This window comes from Moschus berezovskii, chromosome 11 (genome assembly GCF_049115385.1).
Source record: "Moschus berezovskii isolate FMDL1 chromosome 11, NW_MosBer_1.0, whole genome shotgun sequence".
In the NCBI taxonomy this organism is placed as follows: Eukaryota; Metazoa; Chordata; class Mammalia; order Artiodactyla; family Moschidae; genus Moschus; species Moschus berezovskii.
In genome coordinates this window covers 78,720,893-78,743,460 of record NC_142470.1, presented here as the reverse complement: position 1 = coordinate 78,743,460, position 22,568 = coordinate 78,720,893, and the positions used below count along the sequence as shown (strand labels likewise).

At 50.0% G+C, this 22,568-nt stretch overlaps 1 protein-coding gene across 2 annotated transcripts in view; it reads left to right on the top strand.

The window, feature by feature from the left end:
* Positions 1–22,568, top strand: part of TTC7A (tetratricopeptide repeat domain 7A) — a 118,622-nt gene that overhangs the window by 14,560 nt on the left and 81,494 nt on the right. For both annotated transcript variants that reach the window (XM_055400912.2, XM_055400913.2), the window contains exons 3-5: positions 229–397; positions 14,775–14,905; positions 17,649–17,764. In XM_055400912.2, coding sequence (XP_055256887.2) covers positions 229–397; positions 14,775–14,905; positions 17,649–17,764 — 416 coding nt within the window. The remainder of the gene's footprint in view (positions 1–228; positions 398–14,774; positions 14,906–17,648; positions 17,765–22,568) is intronic.

Here is a 22,568-nt window from a genome sequence, read left to right as displayed (position 1 = left end):
AAGAGCCACAGTGTAGGCCAGGGACTACAGGTGTGCAGAGAGGGGAGCTGTCCACGTGTACTTGAGGGGTGGGAAGGCTTTCTGGAAGGAAGAGGAGGGGTGTTCTGAGCAGGGTCTTAGGCACGCCGTTATGGCTCAGTGAGAGGAGTATTCATCCCCAGGTACCTGGTGGGCGTGGGCCAGGGGCTTTGCGGCAGGAGCCCGCTGATGTGGTCCTTGTCCTTTCAGCCGCAGTATCTGTGTGAGGCCATGCTGATCCTGGGCAAGCTGCACTACGTGGAAGGCTCATATCGAGATGCCATCAGCATGTACGCACGGGCCGGCATTGATGACATGTCCATGGAGAACAAGCCCCTGTATCAGATGCGGCTGCTGGCAGAGGCCTTTGTCATTAAAGGTAGGTGTGGGCACCGGCTAGGGCTCCCCTTCACTGTGCCCAGGTCATTACACTCTGACCCCCACGTCCCTAGAGCACTGACTGGCTAGGTGGTTGCCAGGGTAACCAGCCACACCTCTGGCTGACCGCAGGTATGGGCTGGATGTCAGATCAGAATACTTGGGTAACCCGCCCCTGCTCTGTTGACAGATAGTAACCCAGCTGCGTGCCCTTGGGCATATAGCTCTTCACCTTTCTTGGCCTCAGTTGCTTTATCTATAAGACAGGGTCATAATAACCTGCCCTCACAGGGTTACCATGAACAAGAGGAATCAGTTGTGTAACCAGGTTGGGAAAGGCTTAAAAAATGTGCCACCTGTCATCAGGCTGGCACCAGTGTTGATGTTGGCTACAGGTCAGGTGCTTGATGGCAGAGAAACCTGGAATTGCTCAGATATCTGCTGCTCTCCTGCTGTGAGCGGCCCAGGGGGGCAGTGCTGGGATCCTGCGATGCACAGGTCAGAGCCACCTCCCAGGCTGAGTAGTGTTCTGAGGGGGCGCTAGGCACATGGGCTTAGTGATGTAGGAATTTCATGATGGGGGTTGTGGATGCCCACGTGGGGAAAGAGTGCCCTAGACCTGAGCTTGCAGGTGTTACATGGTAGTGAAGGCCCTACCCCAGACTTTGCACTGCAAGCTCCTTCTTCCCTGGATCCTTGAACCCTGGGGTCTTGGAGCCTGAGCAGTGGTTCTTGGTGGCTGTGAGGGTCGCAGGAACCTGTCTGTCCAGACTGTTGCCAGGATTCCTGGATGGTCAGTCTTCTCTTCATTCCAACACAAACCAACCCCCAGAGTCTAGAAACACATGTGGCCCTGTGGGGATTTGGTGCCTGGTACTGGTAGAGTATTTGTCACCTTCTTTTCTATTGTAGACGGGGACATTCTTCCATCTTACGTACAGGGAAACTGAGGCCCAGAGAGGGACGGTACCTCACCCAGAGTTACCCAGAGATCTGTGGTGGAACTAGGATTGGAACCTCCACCTCCTGTGATGTTGGCTTTGGACTATGATTCTCCGCTCCCAGTCTTCTGTCTCCTTTGGGTCCCGGAGGACTGACTAGTTTGAGCAGGGCATAGCCTCCTTGGAGAGCTGTTTGTCCACCCCTGAGTCCCTTGGTCCCTTTCACCATTGAGAGACTGTTAATGCCCTCCTGGGAAATCTGAGATTTTCGCCCCAGACAGACCCAGGGCCGGGCTGTGAGAAGCAGGTGCCCGTCTCGGATGGTCCAGTGTGGGGTCTTATCCCACTGCTCTCTTGTCCCCTTCTCTGCGCCCCTGGCATGGGCTGGGGGGATATTGGGGGGTTGATCTTCATTTGGCATTTGGAAACCACTTCTGCCACCGACTCCCCGAACCTAACACCCTTCCTCAGGGCTCCTTTCCGGCACTTTTTCCTGTAGGCCTGGCTCGATACCTACTGCTCCCTGTCTCCTGCTTTCTACTCTTTCCAGCACGCCTCCAGCTTCTTGGGGGAACACAGGCCCGGTGGTCAGAGGTGCTGCAGGGGAGGTAAGGAGCCGGGTGTCCCCGGCGTGGGCTGCTCGATCATCTGGCTGTGCTGGCTCCCTAGCCCCCGCTGACTGCACGCGGCCCTGTGCTTGCTGCCTGCTCTCTGCCTGTCCTCTCTGTCCTGTTGCAGTGCCTGTACCCTGCTGCTTGGCATGCTAAAGTTCACCTGACCCTGTGGGTGCTTGAGATTGCACGTGGCCTCCAGAGTGTGCATGGTGTGGTTTTCCTGGGTCTAGGGGATCCAGCAGGGCTCCCCATGCAGAGAGTAGGGGGTGGGGACGGCTCGTCATTGGTCCTGACTCCATTTGTGAGCATGGGGCTTGTGTTAGTCTGCCAGGCTGCCAGAGCAAAATGCCACTGACTTGTGCTCAGTCATGTCCGACCCTTTTGCAACCCCGTGGACTGTATCCCACCAAGCTCCTCTGTCCATGGGCTTTCCCAGGCAAGAATAACTGGAGTGGGTTGCCTCTTCCTCCTCCTGGGGATCTTCCTGACCCAGGGATCAAGCTATTGTTTCTTGAGTCTCCTGCATTGCAGGCAGATTCTTTACCACTGAGCCACCTGGGAAGCCCCAGCAAAATGTCATAGAGTGGGTGGCTTAAATAATAGGAATTTGTCACAGTTCTGGAGACTGTGAAGTCCAAGATCCATGTAACAGCAACGTTGGTGTCTGGTCGGGGCTCACTCCTTGGGTGGCGGGTGGCTGCCTTCTCGATGTGTCCTCACGTGACCTGTCCTCCCTGTGGGCTCCTGGAGAAATCTCTTCTCTTCACCTTCTTATGAAACCTCTAATTCCATCATCAAGCCCCCACCCTCATGACCTCATCTAACCCTAGTTACCTCCCAAAGACACCATCTCCAGGAACCATTCCATTTCAGGTTAGAGCTACAATGAATGAACCTGGGGGCCCACAAACATTCAGTCTGTAAGTAGAATGGTGGCAGCAGCATGCCCCAGAGTTCAACAAGCAATAATATATATTTATTAAACCCTCACTCCACGCCAGGTATGCCTTCCTTCAGTCTACACAGTAACCCCCTGAGTAGGTGTTCTCTTCATTCGTATGTTCTAGGCCAGGAGTTACAAGCAAAGAGGAGAAGGGACCCTTGTGGATTTCCCTAGAATTGGCAGAATCAGGATTTGAACCCAGGAAGCCAGAGCTCATAAACACTCTGATGTTGCTGCTCAGAATCCTAGACTGAAAGGGATTATGGCAATGATGTAGGTCAGTTCTCAGGTAACAGATGAAAAAGGCTGGCGGAAGTGAAACGACTTACCTGGACGTCAGTTAGCTTGTGTGTGAACCAGAATGCCCTCCCTCCAGGCTGCCTCTTTTCAGCCTCTGTCAGCAGACGTTGGGTGGCCTCCTGCGGAAGCCCGACATGCCTGCTCCCCAGTACTCTGCCTGCCCAAGCCATTATAGCTGAGCTTCTGTATCGTCTTGCATTGGAGTCTGCTCTGTGGTTCCACCTGGTCCCTTCCTGTGGGGCAGGGAGTTGGGTTCTCCAGCCCGCCTGGCTGGAGGGAAGGAGGCAAGGCCGTGTGTCATACTGAGAGGGGCCTGAGTGCCCTGCCTGGAGGCTCAGTGGGTGTAAGTGTGGGTGTCTCAAGAGCAGGCTCTGGGTCTCTTCACTCACTCATGAGAGACATAAAAACACACTCAACTCACCTGCTTTCCCGTTCAAAGCAGAGGGACTTGGCAGTGTGTCCTCTGGGAGGTCACTCACCAGGACTTGACCTTGCTCTGAAGTTGGGGGGACATGGATGAGAACAGAAGATTCTTTCTGGTTCTCAGGGAGGGGTTCAGACACCATCCCAGGAACTTGAGAAAAGGGGGCAGTTGAAGCAGTTGTGGGTTTCTCTTGCTTGAAGTGAGGAAACCTTATGTGCACATACATGTATGTTGCATGGAGTGGGAGACAGGAAGGTATATGACCTTCCAGCTCCTCCGAGGGAAAAAAAGTTATTGTCTGTGTCAAATGTGATCAGAAGCAATATGAAAACCACAAACTTTTCACTAAGAAAAATAAAACAGCTTCACTTCCCTGTCTGAATGAACTGTTCCCCAACATCACACCTGGGATCAGACTGACCTGATCCTGCCAGGAGCGGAGGACTGGATTTTAGGGCCTCACATGGGCCCCCGGGAGGTGGGCTGGGCTCTGTCAAAGCCTCTGGCTTTAAGGAAGGACTGTCTCTCCCGAGGTCCTCCAGCTCCTCCTGGCTGCCGAGTCGATGGGTCTGCCACACAGAAATAGGCCTGTCTTGTGGCCAGCCGCTCCCCAGTCCCCTGCTGGAGCTGAGGGCCCTGTCCCTGCCTGTCACAGTACCCCAGTTGGCCCCTCCTCCCCCAGTCTTCCAAGCTCCTCTGGTTATTTGACTTCGTGGTATACCCAGAAACGTGAGGCATAGGCCCTCCCGCTCTGGACCCTGAGAGTATGATGGGGGCAGGGGGTGGGGGGGACAGGATTATCACATTCACCACCCAGGAGCTTATTGGAAGTGTAGACTCAGGCCCCACACCAGACGTATTGAATCAGAATCTGCATTTTTAACAGCATCCCCAGGTAATGTGTATATACCTTACAGTTTGAGAAACAATGCTCTGGAACTCTGGAGAATGCAATGGCAAGCCACTCCAGTACTCTTGCCTAGAAAATCCCTTGGATGGAGAAGCCTGGTAGGCTGCATTCCATGGGGTCGCTAAGGGTTGGACACGACTGAGTGACTTCACTTTCACTTTTCACTTTCACACATTGGAGAAGGAAATGGCAACCCACTCCAGTGTTCTGGGCCAGGGACAGGGGAGCCTGGTGGGCTTCTGTCTATGGGGTCACACAGAGTCAGACACGACTGAAGTGACTTAGCAGCAGCAGCCCTGGAACTCTCGTTTAATAAATGTTTGTTGGCTGGTGGATTGACCTTCAGTTCATCTCTAGAATGGAAGAGAGTTTTTATGCTCACTCTTTGGATGCAAAAACTGAGGCTTGTCCATGATTGTGAGTAGCAGAGCTTGGACTGGTGGCCAGTGGTCGTCTCCCAAGCTCCCATGTCCGACTAATATTCCATCATATTAAAATATATGTACCACGCCTTCTTTATCCATTCATCTGTGATGGACATTTAGGTTGTTTCCATGTCTTGGCTTATTATGACTAGTGCTGCTGTGAACATAGAGGCTCATGAATAGATACCTCCTTTTGGTACCATTCTGATTGGTTTGGAAACATCTTCCATTTACTTTGCATTAAAGATAATCTAGAATACTCTGGTGTCGAGGCCCTTCTCAGAAGACCTGTCCTCAGTAATGCCCATCTTTGCAGAGCCCTGCTGGTTCGATTCTATGTCCTCGTGGCTGTCAGCCTGTCTTCCTACGAAACTTGAAGCCCCTTGAGGATAGAGGGTCATTTCTTCCACATTCCCAGTCTTTTCTCCCTCTTCTCCCTTCCCTTCCCAGAGCACATGTTTCTGATAACGGAGGCCACTCCTGGTGCTCAGCTTGATCTAAAAAGTTCTGTCCCTTCACCTTTTCTTGGGCCACTGTCCTTGCCAACCAACCCTATTTTTGTTCCTCTACATGTAGGTAGCGCCAACACTTCCTTCCAGGCACAGTTGAGGTGCCTCCTCCACCAGAGATCCCCCTGATTGTAGCTGCATACTGCAGCATTCTCTGCCTCTGTCAAGCTCATTTGGACCTTGGCCCAGTCGCCCCAGTGAGAGGTCAGTTTGCTTCTCCTGCCAGGGGTCTGGTGTCTTGTCATGGTACCCCTGGCCCAGCTCCCACCGGAGAGAGTAAAATTTGCCAGCAGTTGATTCAACAAGTGCCTGCTGGGGGTGCCATGATGGATAACTCGGGTCCCTCCTCTCAGAGGAGTGGCAGGTAGGTGAGCAGAGCCTGCTGCTGGTGTGCTGTGCCCGGGGAGAAGCAGCCGCTCTGGAGGAGGCCCGCGGCATGCGGCGGCCATCCCAGCGCTGATGAGTCATAAGCCACCTAGTGCCACTCTTTCCGGCCCCACCTGTGCATCAGCCTGCTGTCGGGTCAGTGAAGTCCACCATTTGGGAAAAGCAGGAAACGGGAACACCCAGTAGTGGCTGGTCTGTAGCTTACTCCCATGGCCTGCTGGGCAGGACGCCAGACTTGCTGCCTGGCCATGGTGTCCTGGCCACGTGGCTGCCCCCAGTTCTGTGGGCTGCTCTGCCTTGACATCTTGGCGCGGGCGGGAGGGTGGGTCTTTGAATCCCCTTGGGGGCTGCAGCTCCTCAGCTGCCCGTCTCCAAGTAGGAGAACCACTGATGCCCAGGGAGAACTTGTTTGACCCACTCTGTTCCAGAGAGGGAAGTGAGTGAGACTTAGCAAGTTACGAGGCCTTCCCAGGTGATGTGGCAGGTGAGGTTAAACTTTAGGGTGGATCAGCTGCAGATGGATGGAAGAGGTGCCTTCCAGGTACAGGAAAAATCCAGGGGGAGGCTCTGGGGAAATGGAAGTGACTTATTTGGAGTAGGATATAGCCATACCTTTCTGGAACTAAGAGAGTGTGTGGGAGGGACTCGGAAGTGAGGGGGCATCGAGAGCCCGGCAGGAAGGCTTGTGGTTTCCCTTTTGCTGGTGTTCCAGAACTTTGGCCCTAGGTGGCCATACCATGAGGTGTGGCACAGCCTGTTTCCTGTAAAATTGGGCCCATCTGTTGGCCAGCACGCTGTCTGGGTCCATCTGGAGAAGTCTGGGCAAAGCCATTGTGGGTCCACGTGAGAAACCGTCCTCTTTTCTGTTGACCTGCGTTCTAAGGGTATCTATCCCCAGTTCTCACGGACGTGCATGATGCTTCAGGGCCTGCTCTTTTGACATCTGGAGCCTTACACAGTTCCGCCCCAGAAGCCCCGGTGTCGCTGTCCGCCTCCCAGCAGTTCTTTGGTGAATGGCTTCCTTCTCTCCTCCAGCCTGGGTTGCCTCCTGTTCTCTGGCCCTCGCGCAGTGTGGTAATGACCCCCCATTTCCGCGGCCATGGGTCCTGCCCTAAGCCCCACAAAGTCATTGCTGCCTAGTCTGGGGCTTGTGGGCCCCTTGAAAGCCAGAGGTGCCTTGTGCTTTAGCCAAGCCAATCCCTTTGCCTCTTGTCTGCAGCCCAGCACCAGGGAGGCTACTCTGGGAGGTTTATCTGCTGGCCGACTAATAAAAGGATGGCCTGGCCATGGAGGGAGATAGCCTTGGTTTACCCAAAACACTGCAGTATGATGCTAAATTGTGAAAGTGCTGTGAAAATTGAAAAGTAAAAATGTAAAAAACATTGAGTAGCTGTGAGAATTATCTTTTCCTCACCCCTCAAGATTTTTTTTTTTCTGTTCATTCAGTCTCTGAAACCGCCAGCTCTTCTACTCTCTCCTGGGATTTTATGGCTTTGTGTGTGTGTGTTTGTTATGGCTTTGTGTGTGTGTAAGTTCAAGCTTATGCACACATGTCCTTTTTTCAAAAATTAATCATTTATGTGTGCATGCTCAATCACTCAGTAGGGTCCCAAAGACTGTAGCCTGCTAGGCTTCTCAATCCATGGGATTTTTTTCCAGGCAAGAATACAATTTTATAGGTTTAGTAAAACTTGGAAAAAATGAAAGAACACCAGGCAGCTCCTAGGGCGGGATATGGTGGGATATTTGGTTTGGGTTTTTTTTAAGTCCTGGTATGGCAAGAATTAGCTGTTTATTTTGGCTTCCTTCTCAAAGGGGCGTGGGCCATCTGCCTTATGGGAAAATGGGTCAGCCCTGGCCTCAGACTGTGAGCCCTGGAGTGAGAGGCTGGCCTGCAGATGGAGATGAATGAGCAGTCTGGGCATCTGCATGGGGCTGGTGTGTTCATTGTGTGCTCACCAAGCCTTCATTGAGGTCCTGCCTGGGTTGAGAGATACAAAACAAGACAGGAAGGTGGGCGGACTCACAGAAGGGAGACCATGGGGCTGGAGGTGAAGGAGTTGTTGTGGTCTCCTGGTGGCCCATCCCTCCATCGTTGGAGGCCACCCCCGAGAGTAGTTGGTGGGGTGCGAAATGTGGACAGGGCACTGAGGGGTACATTTGAGAAACCAGCACCGACACTGTGGCCCAGCTGTGCCAGGGTAGACAGCTGTAATTCAGCCACTAGATACACATGTGAAAGGCCGGCCCCCGTGGGTGGCCAGAAGCCTGAGATTTGGGAACCCCTGGTGGGTCATCGATGATAAGGAAAGATGTGGAGTCTGGGCTGAGAGGACAGATGGTGTTGAAGCCGGAAGACCTGGGTCTGGCTGGCACTTAGAGTGGAGAGGTGTTGAAGGGAATCTCTTCTCCCTGGGTTAGATTTCCCGTTTGTCCTTCTAGGGAAGGGCTAAACCCCTACTTAAGAGATCATTTTGAGCATTACTTGAAATGTTTTCTAAGAGCACATGCTCTGTTCTTTAGAATATCATCAAATTTAATGTTCACAGCCAACCTATGAGGTGGACACTGTTAGCGACCTTATTTTGTGTTTGGGGAAACTGAGACTTCAGTTCAGTTCAGTTCAGTCGCTCAGTCGTGTCCAACTCTTTGCGACCCCATGAATCACAGCACGCCAGGCCTCCCTGTCCATCACCAACTCCCGGAGTTCACTCAGACTCATGTCCATCAAGTCGGTGATGCCATCCGGCCATCTCATTCTCTGTCGTCCCCTTCTCCTCCTGCCCCCAATCCCTCCCAGCATCAGTCTTTTCCAGTGAGTCAACTGAGACTTAGATCTCTGTAAATATTTTGGGGTATATTCTTCCAGTCTTTTTTTCCTGTAGGTTTATATGTTTTAAAGGAAAATAAGTTCATACACTCATGTATTTTGTAATTTGTTTTTTGAAGTTAATATTTTTTGAACTAGTTTCTAGTATAAGTTTACATTAAAGTAGCATCATAGCATTTCATTGCAAGAATCTATTGCAGTTTAGCAAACTTATCTCCTGTTATTGAACCTGTAGGTTAAGTCTCTCTCTCTCTTTTTTTTTTTTCCGTTACAACAATGCTGTACTGGATATATTTAAAGCTAAATTTTTAATTTTTTTGCATACATTATTTTTTTAAGGATAAATTTCTAGAAGTAGAGTGAAGTCAAAGTATATGCATGTTTCAGAGACTTTGATACAAGTCAGATTGTCTGCTCTTTTCTTAAATTTTTTCAATTGGTAAAATATAAAACTTAGCATCTTAACCATTTAAAATCTTTAAGCTGCAGTAAAATACACATAAAATTTATTACCTTAACCATTTTTAAGTGTACAGTTCAGTAGTGTTAAGTTCATTCATGTTGTGCAACCAGTCTCCAGAGCACTTTATCTTGTAAAAGTGAAACTCTGCGTCCAGTCAACAGCTTTCCATTCCCCTCCCCCAGGCCCTGCAGTCCCCATTCTACTTTCCGTGTCTGATTTGACTGCTCTAGGTACCTTGTAGAAGGAAGCATACAGGCTTTGTCTTCTGTGACTGGCTTATTTCACTTAGCATAATATCCTTGTGGTTCATCTGTGTTGTTGCATATGGCAGGATTTCCTTTTTTTCAGGCTGAATAATATCCCAGTGTATATATATCTTACATTTTTTTAATCTATCCGTCAATAGACACTCAGGTTGCTTCTGCCTTTATACCATTGTGAATACTGTTGCGATGATCATAAGTGTACACATATCTCTTCTAGACCTTTTTTTCAATTCTTTAGTGTATATACCCAGAAGTAAAGTTGCTGGATCATATGGTAATTCTGTTTTTAATCTTTTGAGGAATGACCAAGCTGTACCATTTTGTATTCCCACAGTTGTCCGCTTTTGAGTGTGATTTATAAGAGTTCTTCCCAACCTGGCCTTGAGGCTTCCTCTCTGAGGGCTGAAGCAGTAACTTGCATGTCTTTCTCTCTCCCATCCTCCACCCCTATAGGGTGTACCCTTCTTGGGTGCCCTGTGCTCTTTGACCAGCTGGGTAGGCAGGAGGGAGGGCTCCACATATCTGGAAAGTTCCACTACAGAGGAAGCATCGCGTTCTCCATCTCCACATCCAGAACCCCTGGCTCCAAGGGCGGGGCTTCTTGGAAGAACTGCTATCCAGGATGGGATGAGTCACTCAGGCTGATGAGGCCAGGGCCAGCCTGTGTGTTGAGCCCAGGGCTGTGCCAGGGTCAGTTTGCTTCCAAATGGAAAGTTTGAAGTTCATGAAAAAGCAAGAATTCTTCTTGAAAGAGGAACTCCCCTCTCTCATAGGACAGGATGTTTTCACAGAAAGACCCCCCTGCTAGTGGAAATTCAGGAGGTAGTACCCAATGCTTCCTGGTAGCCCCTGGTCTCTTGACACTGGGCAGGGCTGGGATCCACTGGGATCCTTTGGGGGCAGGCTCAGGAACAGCCTGTCTCTCTCTTGTACGTAGTATGGTCTCAACACACAGGGCAGAGGGTGAATAAACTCGAGGCCTGGAGTCCCTGGTGTATTTCCCATTAGATATTCATAGACAGGAAAATGGACCTTCATGTGAATCAAAGAGCAAATATAAGCAAAGAAGCCCTTTTTTATGGACAGAACTCAGTGATTGGACTGTGACTGTCACTAGGAGGAGCCGTTGCTAGCTCCAGGAAGCTTTTTGGTCTTCTGTATGTTGGGAATTATTTCATGCACCACCACTTCAATGACTATATCCCCTCTAATTTGATCTTCATTAGTTCCCTGGAGTCATAATTGCTTCCTATAAAGGAGGAATATTTTTATTGTTTTTAGATATATTTTTATACAGTTCCTAGGTCTTGAGTGTGTAATTTGATGAATTTGGCAAATGTAGATACCCATGTAACCAACAGCCCAGGAAAGAGAAAGAACACTTTCATCAGAAAATTCCTTCAGGTCCTTTGCCTGTTAGTCCCTTCCCCAACCCCACCCCAGGCAATGATTGCTTAGTTTCTATTAATACAGGTAATAATTTTACTCTTGTTTAGAATGACATATAACTGAAATCATATAGCCCATACTTTTTGATATCCGACTTCTTCTGCACAATTATAAGTTCTGAGAGATTCATCTGTGTTGTTTATTTCTGAGTAGTATTCCATTGTATAAATATGCTACGGTTTGTTTATAAATTCTGCATGAACTGTTTTTTAGAGAGGGAGAAACTTCACCAGGCTCTTCCCTCTGCCAGAGTGAACGTGCACATTCCTCTATGCATCCTTCCACTCGCTGAACACCAGGTCTTGCTCTCGCTGAGTGCAAAGATCAGCCAGAAGTGGGCAGAGAGGAAAGTTACAGTGTAGGGGAAGGGCAAACGCAGAGGAGACGCAGCTTAAAATGTTCTGCTGGTTCTGGAGTCGAGAGACTTCCAAAGCCTTCAGGGAAGAGGTGGTTTCACTGTGAGCTTCCAAGGAGGGTGGATTTAGAATTCTCAGAGAAGCACAGTGGAGAGGCCCCTGCTAGGAGCTGAAGGAACAGATGAAGCGTAGGGAAGGTGGCTGCCCCACAGACAGATGATTTGTTGTAGCCAGCCCACTGGAGTCTTTTAACTGGCAGCCTGAACCTGCCAGGCAGCTGGTATCACCCATCCCAGTTCTGGGCCCAGAGTAGGGAACCCAACCAGTGGCATATCTCTGGCCCGGGGCGGGGAGGGTGGGCACAGGGTGTGTTAAAGCAGACCCTCTCTGTGTCTCCTGGAGTTGGCTGTGCCCTCCGGCCATCTGCACTTGGCTTCCAGGCCAGGCCCTGAACAGTTTCTGGGTCCCACCATCCTTCGGGGAGCATCGACCATGGGTCTAGAGAAGAGAGGCTGGGCCAGCGCTAGCAGTGATGGGGCGGCCTGCCTCCTTCTGCCTTCTTGTTGCGTCTCCTCCAACGCACCCTCTGTTCCTCCTCCCCCTTCAGTCCCCTCCTGGTCATGAATCATTTGGCAAGAGGCATGTTGACACTTGGTGACCCGGGTGACTGAGCCTTTGTGTTGAGCAAGGGCCTTCACAGCCTGTGCCCAGCGTTGCCCAGACTGAGGCACCCCGTCCTTTGGACCAGGTCACACCCCATCCTGGCAGAGGGCAAGGTCACTGAATCCATATGGGTTGACATCTAGCCAAGAAAAGCAGTAATTCCTTACCTTGTGTTTGTCGAGTACGCTGTACTTCGTCAGACACGATTGGGCTTGTCGTTTGTTCAGCCAGCCAGCGCTTGCATCGTGCCTACTGTGCACCAGGTTGTAGAAGGGGGAACGTGATGAGGTCTGTGCCTTTAAGGAGCCTATCGTCTGGCTGAGCAAGCATGTGCACAAATAAATAAGTATAAAAAATGGTGGGGCTGCAGTATGTAAAGTGTAGACCAGGAGAGATGGTTGGTTATACCAGGGTGTATCAGGAGGGGCTCCGCAGAGGCGGTGGCACTCGGTGGGGCAGAAGGTGAGCTGTAATTTTGGGTGGACTTTGGGGGATCCTTATATTCCAGGCAAGAGCAGCAGCTTGAGCACAGTCAGCATCTGGGAGCAGGAGGCTGGATGCGGGTGCAGCAGGTCCAGTGTCGTAGTCCGCTCAGGCCTAGAACAAGGCACTGGCTGGCTGGCTTATACCCCGCAGACACTTGTTTCTCACAGTTCTAGAGGCTGGAGGTCTGAAATCAAGATCGGGTTCTGGTGAGGCCCCTCTTCCAGATCGTTTGTTGTTGTCTAGTTGCTAAGTTGTGTCTGCCTTTTTGAGACCACGGAATGTAGCCTGCCAAGCTCCTCTGTCCGTGGGATTCTCCAGGCAAGATTACTGGGATGGGTTGCCATTCTCTTCTCCAGGGCATCTTCCTGACCCAGGCATCAAACCTGTGTCTCCTGCATTGGCAGGTGGGTTCTTTACTACTGAACCAGATTGCAGGCTGCCAGCATCTTGCTGTGTGTTCACATGATGGAACAGATAAGGGAGCTCTCTGGGGTCTCTATAGTCACTAATCCCTATCACGAGGGCTCCAGCCTCAGGATCTAATCACTTCCCCAAGGCCAGCCTCCTCATATCATCACCTTGGGCATTAGGTTTTCAACATGTGACTTTCAAGGGGACACAAACATTTAATCTATAATGTATGGTGAGAGACAAGGCTGGGGAGTTGACAGGGATGAACCTTGGAGGGTGTGGTACAGAGAGTCAGGAGTTAGGGGTTGTAAGCAGTAGAGTTTTAGAAGATCACCCTGGGAGCCTTGAGCAGGATGGATGAGAGCCTGGAGGTAGAACTGTGAGCTGAGTGTGACAGGAAGGCAATTTATCTCTTTATCTACTCAAGAGATAAAGCCTGAAATAAGGAGATAAGAGAGGAGAAGGGGAGAGGAGGTTTGAAATGTTAAATGATCCATCAGTTGGATGTTAGAGCCAAAGGCAGAGAGTTGAGGATTCTCTTCTTATCCCTTCCTTCAGTCAGCTCATCTTGAACACCTACTACATGTCACATACTGTGTGGGCACAAAGATGAGAAAGATCTGAGTTCTGGCCACTGAGAACTGCCATCTAGGACAGCACTCTCTAGTCAGGACTGTGACAGGAGTACAATTTAAGCAGACTTTGACCCCTCCCCTGCCTCGAGGGGGAAGTAGGGGAAGTGATTTATTGGTGCATATATTGGAAGGTTTCAGGGTGTAGTCCTTCAGGCAAGGTGTTCAGACACTTTCTTTAGGAATCTGCCCTTTACCATCATGTCTCATCTCTGCTCTGTGTAGACTTCATTTTTTTTTCTTTTTGTAATGACTAAGAGTTTAGTCAATCTTTTTCCTGTCTTAAAAAAAAAACAGATATAAATATAGTTGTTTTCCTTCACAGCTTTCTCTTCCTGGTTTCTTATAGTTTGGGGATTTTTGTTTTTGTTTTGACTTTAGAGTTATGTTTTCTTATATTTAAATTTTTTTTTAATTTTGGTAAGAAAACACATACGTATGAAATATATCATCCTAACCATTTTCAAGTATACCGTCATGTTAATGACATTCACGTTATGTAGCTTCGTTTTAAGGTCAGCTTTCCTTAACATTTCCAGTCTGACCTCTTGGCAGCTTAACAAGCCTAGTGGAAGGGGTGAGAATTCTGGGATCAGGTCCTCTGGGCCCCACCTGGCCACGGGCACACCCTAGTCAATCACTGTGGGCTTGATGATAAGTCAGCCTGGGTCACGTGGGTCACGTGCCTGCCCTGGAGGCGGGATGGGGTCTTCACCCTGTGAACCATGGGGGCTGAGGCTGCAGGATGGACGCCCAAAGGGAAAGTGAGGTGCTGCTGCTGAAAGAATGGGAGTGAACGCCAAGGACACAAAAACAGCAGATTCCCCTGCAGGCACATAGGACCTGAGCGTATAACGTAGGCGGGGTAGAGACTGGTTGGTTCCTCAAGAGGTCTGTGTGTAAGTGCTGTGTAATCAAACATCTACCATGTGCAAGGACTGTGGTACAAGGACTGTGGCACTGTGATGGTGCAAAGAGACTCATTTGCTCAAGTTGAACTGCTGGGGGAGAGAAGAGTTGGATGTAAATAACCCCTCCAGGATGTGGACATGGTGAGTGCCTGGGGAGGGGTTAGGATTGCTTCATGGAGTGCTGCCTGGAAGGCCAGACAGGAGTTGGGCATGGGGGTGCCACCAGTGTGGTTCCCCACGTGGGGCACGGGTGCCTGCTGTCTGCCCACCGCTTGATGCCAGCCGCTGCTAATACCATTCTTGCTTTAGGCCCTCCCCTCCACCTTCCCGGACCTTTGCCTCCCACTGGCTGCTCCAGAGTCTCAGATGAGGCCACCCTGGGCCCCTGAGAGGGGCCTGGAGTTCAGCGCCCCCACCTTCAAGCAGGGCAGGTCCGAAGTGCTCCCCTCCTCCTGCAGGCCTCTCCCTGGAACGCCTGCCCAACTCCATTGCTTCCCGCCCCCGCCTGACTGAGAGGGAGGAGGAAGTGATCACCTGTTTTGAGAGAGCCTCCTGGATTGCTCAGGTGTTCCTGCAGGAACTGGAGAAGGTAAGCTGGAAATGACACCCCCGTAGTCATCACTGCCCTCTGCTGAGCACATGTATCTGTATGCCACCCAGCCCACCAGTCCCACCAGCTAACCTCATAGGCCATGCTGGTGCAAATTAGGAAAGAGGGCCCGGCACCCGTCCTTAAGATGCTCAGTAAACTCCTTACAGTATCCTGATCCTGTTAGCATGAGACTCTTTACTGCCAGAAAACAGTTTTAATAAATAGAAGAGTCCACATTGTCTATGGGGAGCCGGCAAACTCCTTGATGAGCTCAGCTCATATGACCAAATTTGACAGCCCTGTTTGAGACAGCCCTCACACTAGCTCTATGCTGCTGCTGCTGCTGAGTCACTTCAGTCGTGTCCGACTCTGTGCGACCCCATAGACGGCAGCCCCACCAGGCTCCCCCGTCCCTGGGACTCTCCAGGCAAGAACACTGGAGTGGGTTGCCATTTCCTTCTCCAATGTGTGAAAGTGAAAAGTGAAAGTGAAGTCACTTGGTCATGTCTGACTCATAGCGACCCCATGGACTGCAGCCTACCAGGCTCCTCCGTCCATGGGATTTTCTAGGCAAGAGTACTGCAGTGGCCAGTGGCTTGCCATTGCCTTCTCGGAGCAGCTCTATGAAGTAGGTATTATATTCATCCCTGTTTAATAGATGAGGCTTAGATTAATCTATTTGCTCATTCCTCTCCTCTTGGAGGGCTTTCCCGGGTGGCTCAGTGGTAAAGAATCCGCCTGCCACTGCAGGAGACACAGATTCAATCCTGGGTCAGGAAGATCCCCTGGAGAAGGAAATGACAACCCACTCCAGTATTCTTGCATGGGAAATACCCCCATAGACAGAGGAGCCTGGCAGGCTACAGTCCATGGGGTCTCAAAGAGTTGAACACGACTTGGAGACTGATCAACAACAACCACTCCCCTTGGAAGGGTGCAGTGAGGCCAGTCCTTGTAGACACTCTTCTCAACTCTCAGGTGCCCTGGGAGTCCCTTATGGATCCCCTGGTGGGGAGGAGGCCCATTCTTAAAGCAGCAGAAACAGGACTCGAGTGTATTTCCTGGCACAGGTCCACGTGGAGACTTGAGTTGACCTCTGCCAGGGTCACATGCAGTATTTTAGAAGTTCTTCACATGTGAATTACATATGGTTTGGAGGAAACATTCAGGAAAAAAAGAAAGTGACCCATTCAGTAGAAGCCTGGCCTTTGGACTCTTTAAAGGGGATGATGCAGACAATGAACTATAGTGGTGTCCAGGGCTGGAATCAGCACCCCGCAGCCTCCGGGCTGACAGATGGGCCTCGATAACTGGTTGTGTGGGTCCAGGGATGGCAGACCGTGGAACCCTGTGCATTCTTGGCAAGACGGGGTGTCCCTTCTAAGATCCAGCCCCAACCTCTGAGGGACTAAGAATCCTTCTTAAACCTACTTCAGTTTCTGAAAAATAAGGTGGATGCTTGTTCATTTTTTTTTCCCCTTGGATCAGAGAGGGAGGTAGCATAGTGAAGGCAGGCCCTCTTAGAGCTGAGCTTGTGACAGCTCAGTTAATAATATAGTTGTTCCTCAGCTTCCCCAGAGACCTGGGGTCAGCCATCCAGCTGTTCTGAGGTTTTATGGTGTGTGACAGGGACAGTGCAGTGCCTGGCATTTGGTGGGCACTTGAGGTTTGTTGAATGAATATACCAATAAATACAGAGCCTGGAATGTGTAGCTGGGCAGACTTGAGTCTGAGATCATGGCCCAAGCCAGCTTTGTGTTCCCAGGCACTTTCTGAGCCTCAGTTTCCTCTGAAGTAAGTGCAAATAAAACCAGCATTGGAGGGTTGTTGTGGGCATCCGGCGTTTGCATGCAGAGAATGCTTTAGACTTATTTTATTTATTTATTTATTTTTTCCGAAGGGTAGTGTTTTATTTGACAGTCATCATGGACTTCATACATATCCATTATCAGTGCCTTTAAAACCAAACAACTTCAAAATTTAGCAGCAGTTTCTGCAAGTACAAAAATATACATTTATTACATATGGTAGTAAAATTTGTTAAGATACACAAAATCAAAGCATTTTAGATAAAGCATTGGTCTAATATATTATAGATTGACAGAGTATAATAAAATGACATGTAGTCTATCTTCCGGAGAAGGCAATGACAAGCCACTCCGATGGAGGAGCCTGGTTGGCAGCAGTCCGTGGGGTCGCTAAGGGTCAGACACGACTGAGCAACTTCACTTTCACTTTTCACTTTCACACATTGGCAAAGGAAATGGCAACCCACTCCAGTGTTCTTGCCTGGAGAATCCCAGGGACAGGGGAGCCTGGTGGGCTTCTGTCTATGGGGTCACAGAGAGTCGGACACGACTGAAGTGACTTAGCAGCAGCAGCAGTCTGTCTTCAAATCATACAATGTAATATTTAGTGGGTAGGAAACCATCCACTCAGTTTAAAGCATAGAAGATGCTGAGGTTGTTCCATAACCATTCCTAGTCTCTGTGTTCCCTTAGATATTCCTGCAATATTTAATGTGAATAGTTAATATTGCTGGAAAGTATTATATTGTAGATTTATTTTAAATGGAAGCAGGTCAGGTTGCATTTGGTCTGAATACTGCGCTATGTGTCCCTGAGGTGCCTGAGGGCTTGGAAGGTGCTGGAGCTGCTACCCCTGCCTGGGCTGACCCTGGCCCCAGCCCCTCAGCCTTGGAGCCTGCAGACAGCAGCTCTCTCTGTGTTCCTCTTGCCAGGTCACGAGTAACACCACATCCCGGCACCTGAAAGGCTTGCACCCAGTCGACTACGAGCTCACCTACTTCCTGGAAGCCGCTCTCCAGAGTGCTTATGTGACGAACTTGAAGAAGGGGTAGGTCGCCGGCAGATGAGCGGGACCTGGTCATTTCTTCCAGTCCTGGGAGCTGCTCACATTGGTCTCGCTGAATCAGGTCCCCCTTGTCTCTTGGGCACGTGTGTGTGGACTCCCTGGAGAGGACAACGGGGGGTTGGCTTGTTCCCGTCTTGTTAGATGAGCGTGCCCAGGAGCTTGGGAGAGGCCGGGCTTCAGGAAGCTGCTGAAGCAGTGAAGCCTGCATGTGTTGGGGGATGGTCGTCTTTAGCAGAGGAGGTCAGGGAGCCTTACAGGGTATGGGAAGAGTGAAGGACAGTGAGCCAGACGGTCTGGTGGTGGTTGCTGTTGCCTGAAGTGTCGGCTGAAGTCATTTTGCTTCCCTGAGCCTCATTCTCTCCAGAATATATTGGAAAAGGCAATTCCTGCTTGTTCCATCTTTCAGGGGGCTGTGAGATGCCAGGGGAGATGTAAAAGTAAAGGCTTGGCATCATTTTGGGGGTGCAAGTACCTGCAGATGAGGTGGCAAGGAGCTCGTTCTCCTGTGTGTTGACTGGAGAGCCCTGGGATGCACAAACACGGGCCGAGAACCCCTTTCTTAGTCTTTTGCTCCTTGGGGTTAAGAAGGGCACCCTCCCTTGTGAAGAGCCTGGTGGATGTTTCCACCTGCTGGGGGTGTAGGTGCCAGGCCAAGCATGGTGTTTCATGGCGTGCGTTGGGTGGTGGTGGAGATGGAGGAAGAGGCAACCCAACCAGGAGGGTGTGTCGCTGGCGGTGTTGGGTCTTTGGCGGTTCTACAGGGCTCAAGGCCTCCACCAGGCTGGAGACTGGCAGGCAGGGCCCTGGGCTTCCTGTGCCCCGATCCCCTTAGCATCACTACCACCTTCTGCAAACACTGTGGGCTCGGGCCGTGAGGACATCAGGCAAGCAAGGGGAACTGGGGGAGTGGGGACTCGTGCGCTAAATGGACTTGGTCACGTGCAGGCTGGGCGAACACCTGGCCTTTCTCAAGCCTCCCAGGTGGAGGTGGGCCTGCCACACAGGTGTTCCCTCCTCCCCGCAGGTGGGAAACAGGGTCAGGATCAGTGTGCTTTGCTCTCACTGGCTAGAGTCCTTTGAAGCCCCTGTGTCATTTTTGGTGTGATTCATTTTGTTAAATTCCACTGTATTCATTCTTTTAACATTTTTGGAATAGAAGATTCTTACACAGGATACCAAATTAAAAAGGTACCGGAGACAATAAGTCTTCCTTCCATCTCCACCCCCTGCCTCCTGGTTCCTCTAGGCAGTGTTCCTAGGCGCTTGTGTTGTTCCAAGAGCGTTAGCAGCGTTCCTAAGTGATTATATGCATGTAGTATTTTCTACCTTTTTAAAATACATCTTCTCCCATTTGCCTTTTTTCGTTTAAAATGTATCTCTTGGAGATTGTTCCACATCAGAGCTGCCTTTTCTTCACACTGCTGCGTAGTATTTGTAGTACCCTGTAGTTCAGATGTCCTACTTCAGATGTCCTCAGTTGGTTTACTCCGTTCCCGACTAAGGAACAAATAAGTCACTTCCAGACTTGGGCTCTCAGCATATGCCATTGTCCAGAACAGAACCGTACCGGTGCATTACTTCAGTGGGGCCCTACAGGGTAAATTCTGAAAGAGGGACATTCTGGATTAAAAGGTATGAGCGTTGGTCATTTCACTAGAGGTGGCCAGCTTAGACCTCACGTGTGTGTTAGTCACTCAGTCGTGTCCGACTCTGCGACCCCACAGACTATAGCCCGCCAGGCTCCTCTGTCCATGGAATTCTCCAGGCAAGAATACTGGAGTGGATTGCCATGCCCTTCTCCAGGGGAACTTCCCAACCCAGGAATCAAACCCCAGTCTCCTGCCTTGCAGGCAGGTTCTTTACCGTTTGAGCTGCAGGGAAGTCCTGCTTGAGCTACAGAGATGGCCAGCGTGGACCTCGTAGGGGTTTCCATTTCTGTGCCACCAAGATGTATGGGAGAGGCTGCTCTGTACGTTCTCACAGCGCAGCACAAGCTTTTTTAAGAAAAATTGTATTGAAATATAGTTGATTTACAGAGTTGTGTTAGCTTCAGGTCTACAGCCAAGTGCTTCAGTTACACATATATGTACATGTATTTGTCTGTATTCTTTTCCTTTACAGGTTAATACAAAATGTTGATTATAGTTTCCTGTGCTATACTGTGGGTCCTTATTGGTTATCTATTTTTATATAGTAGTATGTGTATTTTAATCCCAAATACCCAATTTTTATCCCTTCCTCCCCCAAAATGAACAGTTTATTGCTCACTCCCTCCTTCCTTGTTTACGTAAGTAATATGTTTATGGTGGAAAATTTGAAAAATACTTAAAAATATAAAATAGACAAATTAAAAATCACATAGTCAATCTTCAGATCAGAAACTGGCAAATTATGACCTTTGGACCAGCCACCTGCTTTTGTAAAGTTTTTTTTAGAACATAGCTCACCCATTGGTTTCGATATCTTCTAGATCTATGGCTGCGTTAGAGCAACTACAGAGTTCTATGACTCCAAGCCTAAGATATTTACAGTCTGACTCTGTACAGAAGAAAATTTTCCGTCTCCTGTACTATAGATAATCACTATTAACATTTTATATATGTCTTTTCACATTTTCCTATGTATAGATATACAGTGTGGTGTATTTTTTCTTTTTTAAAAAAAACAACAACAAAACAGTATCATAATTTATAGTACGCTGCTTTGTAGCCTGTGTTTTCTCCTCAGGGCTTGGTTGCAAGCCTCTTTTGTGCCCTTGCTCATCTCTTTTTCCTATGAAGTTTCTCCCTGTGGGGTCCGGGGAAGATGGCCAGGCCCACACCTGCAGATAGGCTTAGGACTTGGTGGGCTGTGTGGCTGGGACAGTCATCCTTGAGCTGGGCTTCGAGGGAAGGGAGATTCCCAGAGACAGGAGGAGTCTGGGTGGGGCAGAAGATAGGATGGGGCTGAGGATTCTAGATGGGGAGCTTGGGACGCTCCAAGGCCAAATATACTTGGTAATCAGTGAGTTAAAGACTTCCTAGACCCTTTAGGAACTCCAAGGAGCTTGAATGCAGCTGGTAAATTTTCAGGAGGAGGCAAAGGCGTGTAAAGTTTTCAGTTTGGGGTGGGACTCTGAGGGGGATCAGCTGGATGGAGGCATGGTTTCTGGCCCAGGGAGCTTTTCCATCCAGCAGGCATTCCAGTCCCATCAGAGCCACATCCCATTTGGGGTGTTGGAAGCTCTGAGCTTCAGCACTTAATACCTGGAAGAGTAGGAAGCAGAGTCCTTGCCCAGAATGCGGAGCAGGCCATGGCGAGGCCACTGCCGGGAGCCAGAGGTGGCTGAGATGGCCGGAGGTGGGCCTGGGCCTGGGGAGAGGTGGGCCCGCTCCAGTGGGACCCCAGCCTGGAGAAGACCTGTGCCCGCTTCTCTCTCCCTATCCCGCCCTCCTGGTAGAGGCAGTGGGTTGCCCCACGAGTCCTGTCCTCCAAATGGTAAGAAAAGGGAGACCATCCCAGCTAGGGACACAGGCTCCCTCCTTGCTCTTCCCTCATACGTGAACACCCAGCCTAGCACCCTGTTCATCACAGCTGCTTGGAAAGTTATAATCATTTATTTGTATTATTTTGTAGAAGTACTCCACAGCTAGATGGGCTGCTGCCTCAAGCTTTAAATTTACACTTAAAAAAAATTCTCAAGTGCTAGGCCAGGGAGGTGGTGGTGTCCCCATTTGGGATGAGAGGATTAGGAGGCCCAGAGAGCCGAGGCAGTTTTCTTCCCAGGGGTGGTACTGGCCTGGGTGCCCCTGGGTGCTTCACACCAACCAGGCCAGGGAGGTGGGGCCAGGGGGCCATCAGGTGGCACCCTGTCTGCTCTAGCTCCATCCACCATCTGCTTTTTTGTTCTTATTTGATTACTGAACCTCAGTTTCAGTGAGATGGTGGCCTGGCAGGCTGGTTTCTGTTTTTACTGCTCAGGCAGCTGCCACCGGGCTGCTTCCCTTTAGCAGGAGACTGTTGTCACCCTGTTTTTGCAAATAAAGTTTTATTGGCACATAGCTACACCCATTATTTGCATATTGTCTCACCCACAGAACGGAGTAGTTGGGTTTGAAACTAGATGGCTAATCCTAAAATATTTATTCCCTGGCCCTTTACAGAAGAGAGTTGGCGGACACCTGCTCTCTGCTTAAGAATTCCTTCCTGTCAGGGCCTCTTGCAGGAGAAGAGGTACTCTTTTTCTGTAGGGGAGCCCTGTGCGGTAGAGGAGTAGATTTTTGGAGGAGGGGACAGTTCTTTTAGACAGCACTGCATGGCTTGAGGGAGCTTAATTTCCCGACCAGGGATGGAACCTGGGCCGCAGCAGTGAAAGCACCAAGCCTTAACCACTGGACTGCCAATGAGTTCCCCAGATGGTTCTGATCTTAGTGTCCTCTGCCCTTCATTCATTCATAAGAAATATTCCTCTTGCTAACAATACATGCCATGTATTAAGTGCTGAACTTGTGCATTGCTTGCTTGTGTGTTTTGTCCTTCCAGCACTCCTCTGAGGCAAGTACTGTCATTCACATCCTCACTTCACAGATGGGAAACTGAGGCACAGAGAACACGAGTGACTTGTCCGGAGCAGAGCTAGGACTGTGTGTGCCGGTCTTGGCTCACACCGTTAACCACCAGGCTACACTGCCCAAGCAGATACCCAGGTTAAGACCGACTGCCACCCCCGAGGTGCTCACAGGCTGCCATGTGTTCCTGCGAGTATGCCCCTGCTTGGTACGCGTGGTCTCAGCTTCTGTTTTGAAGA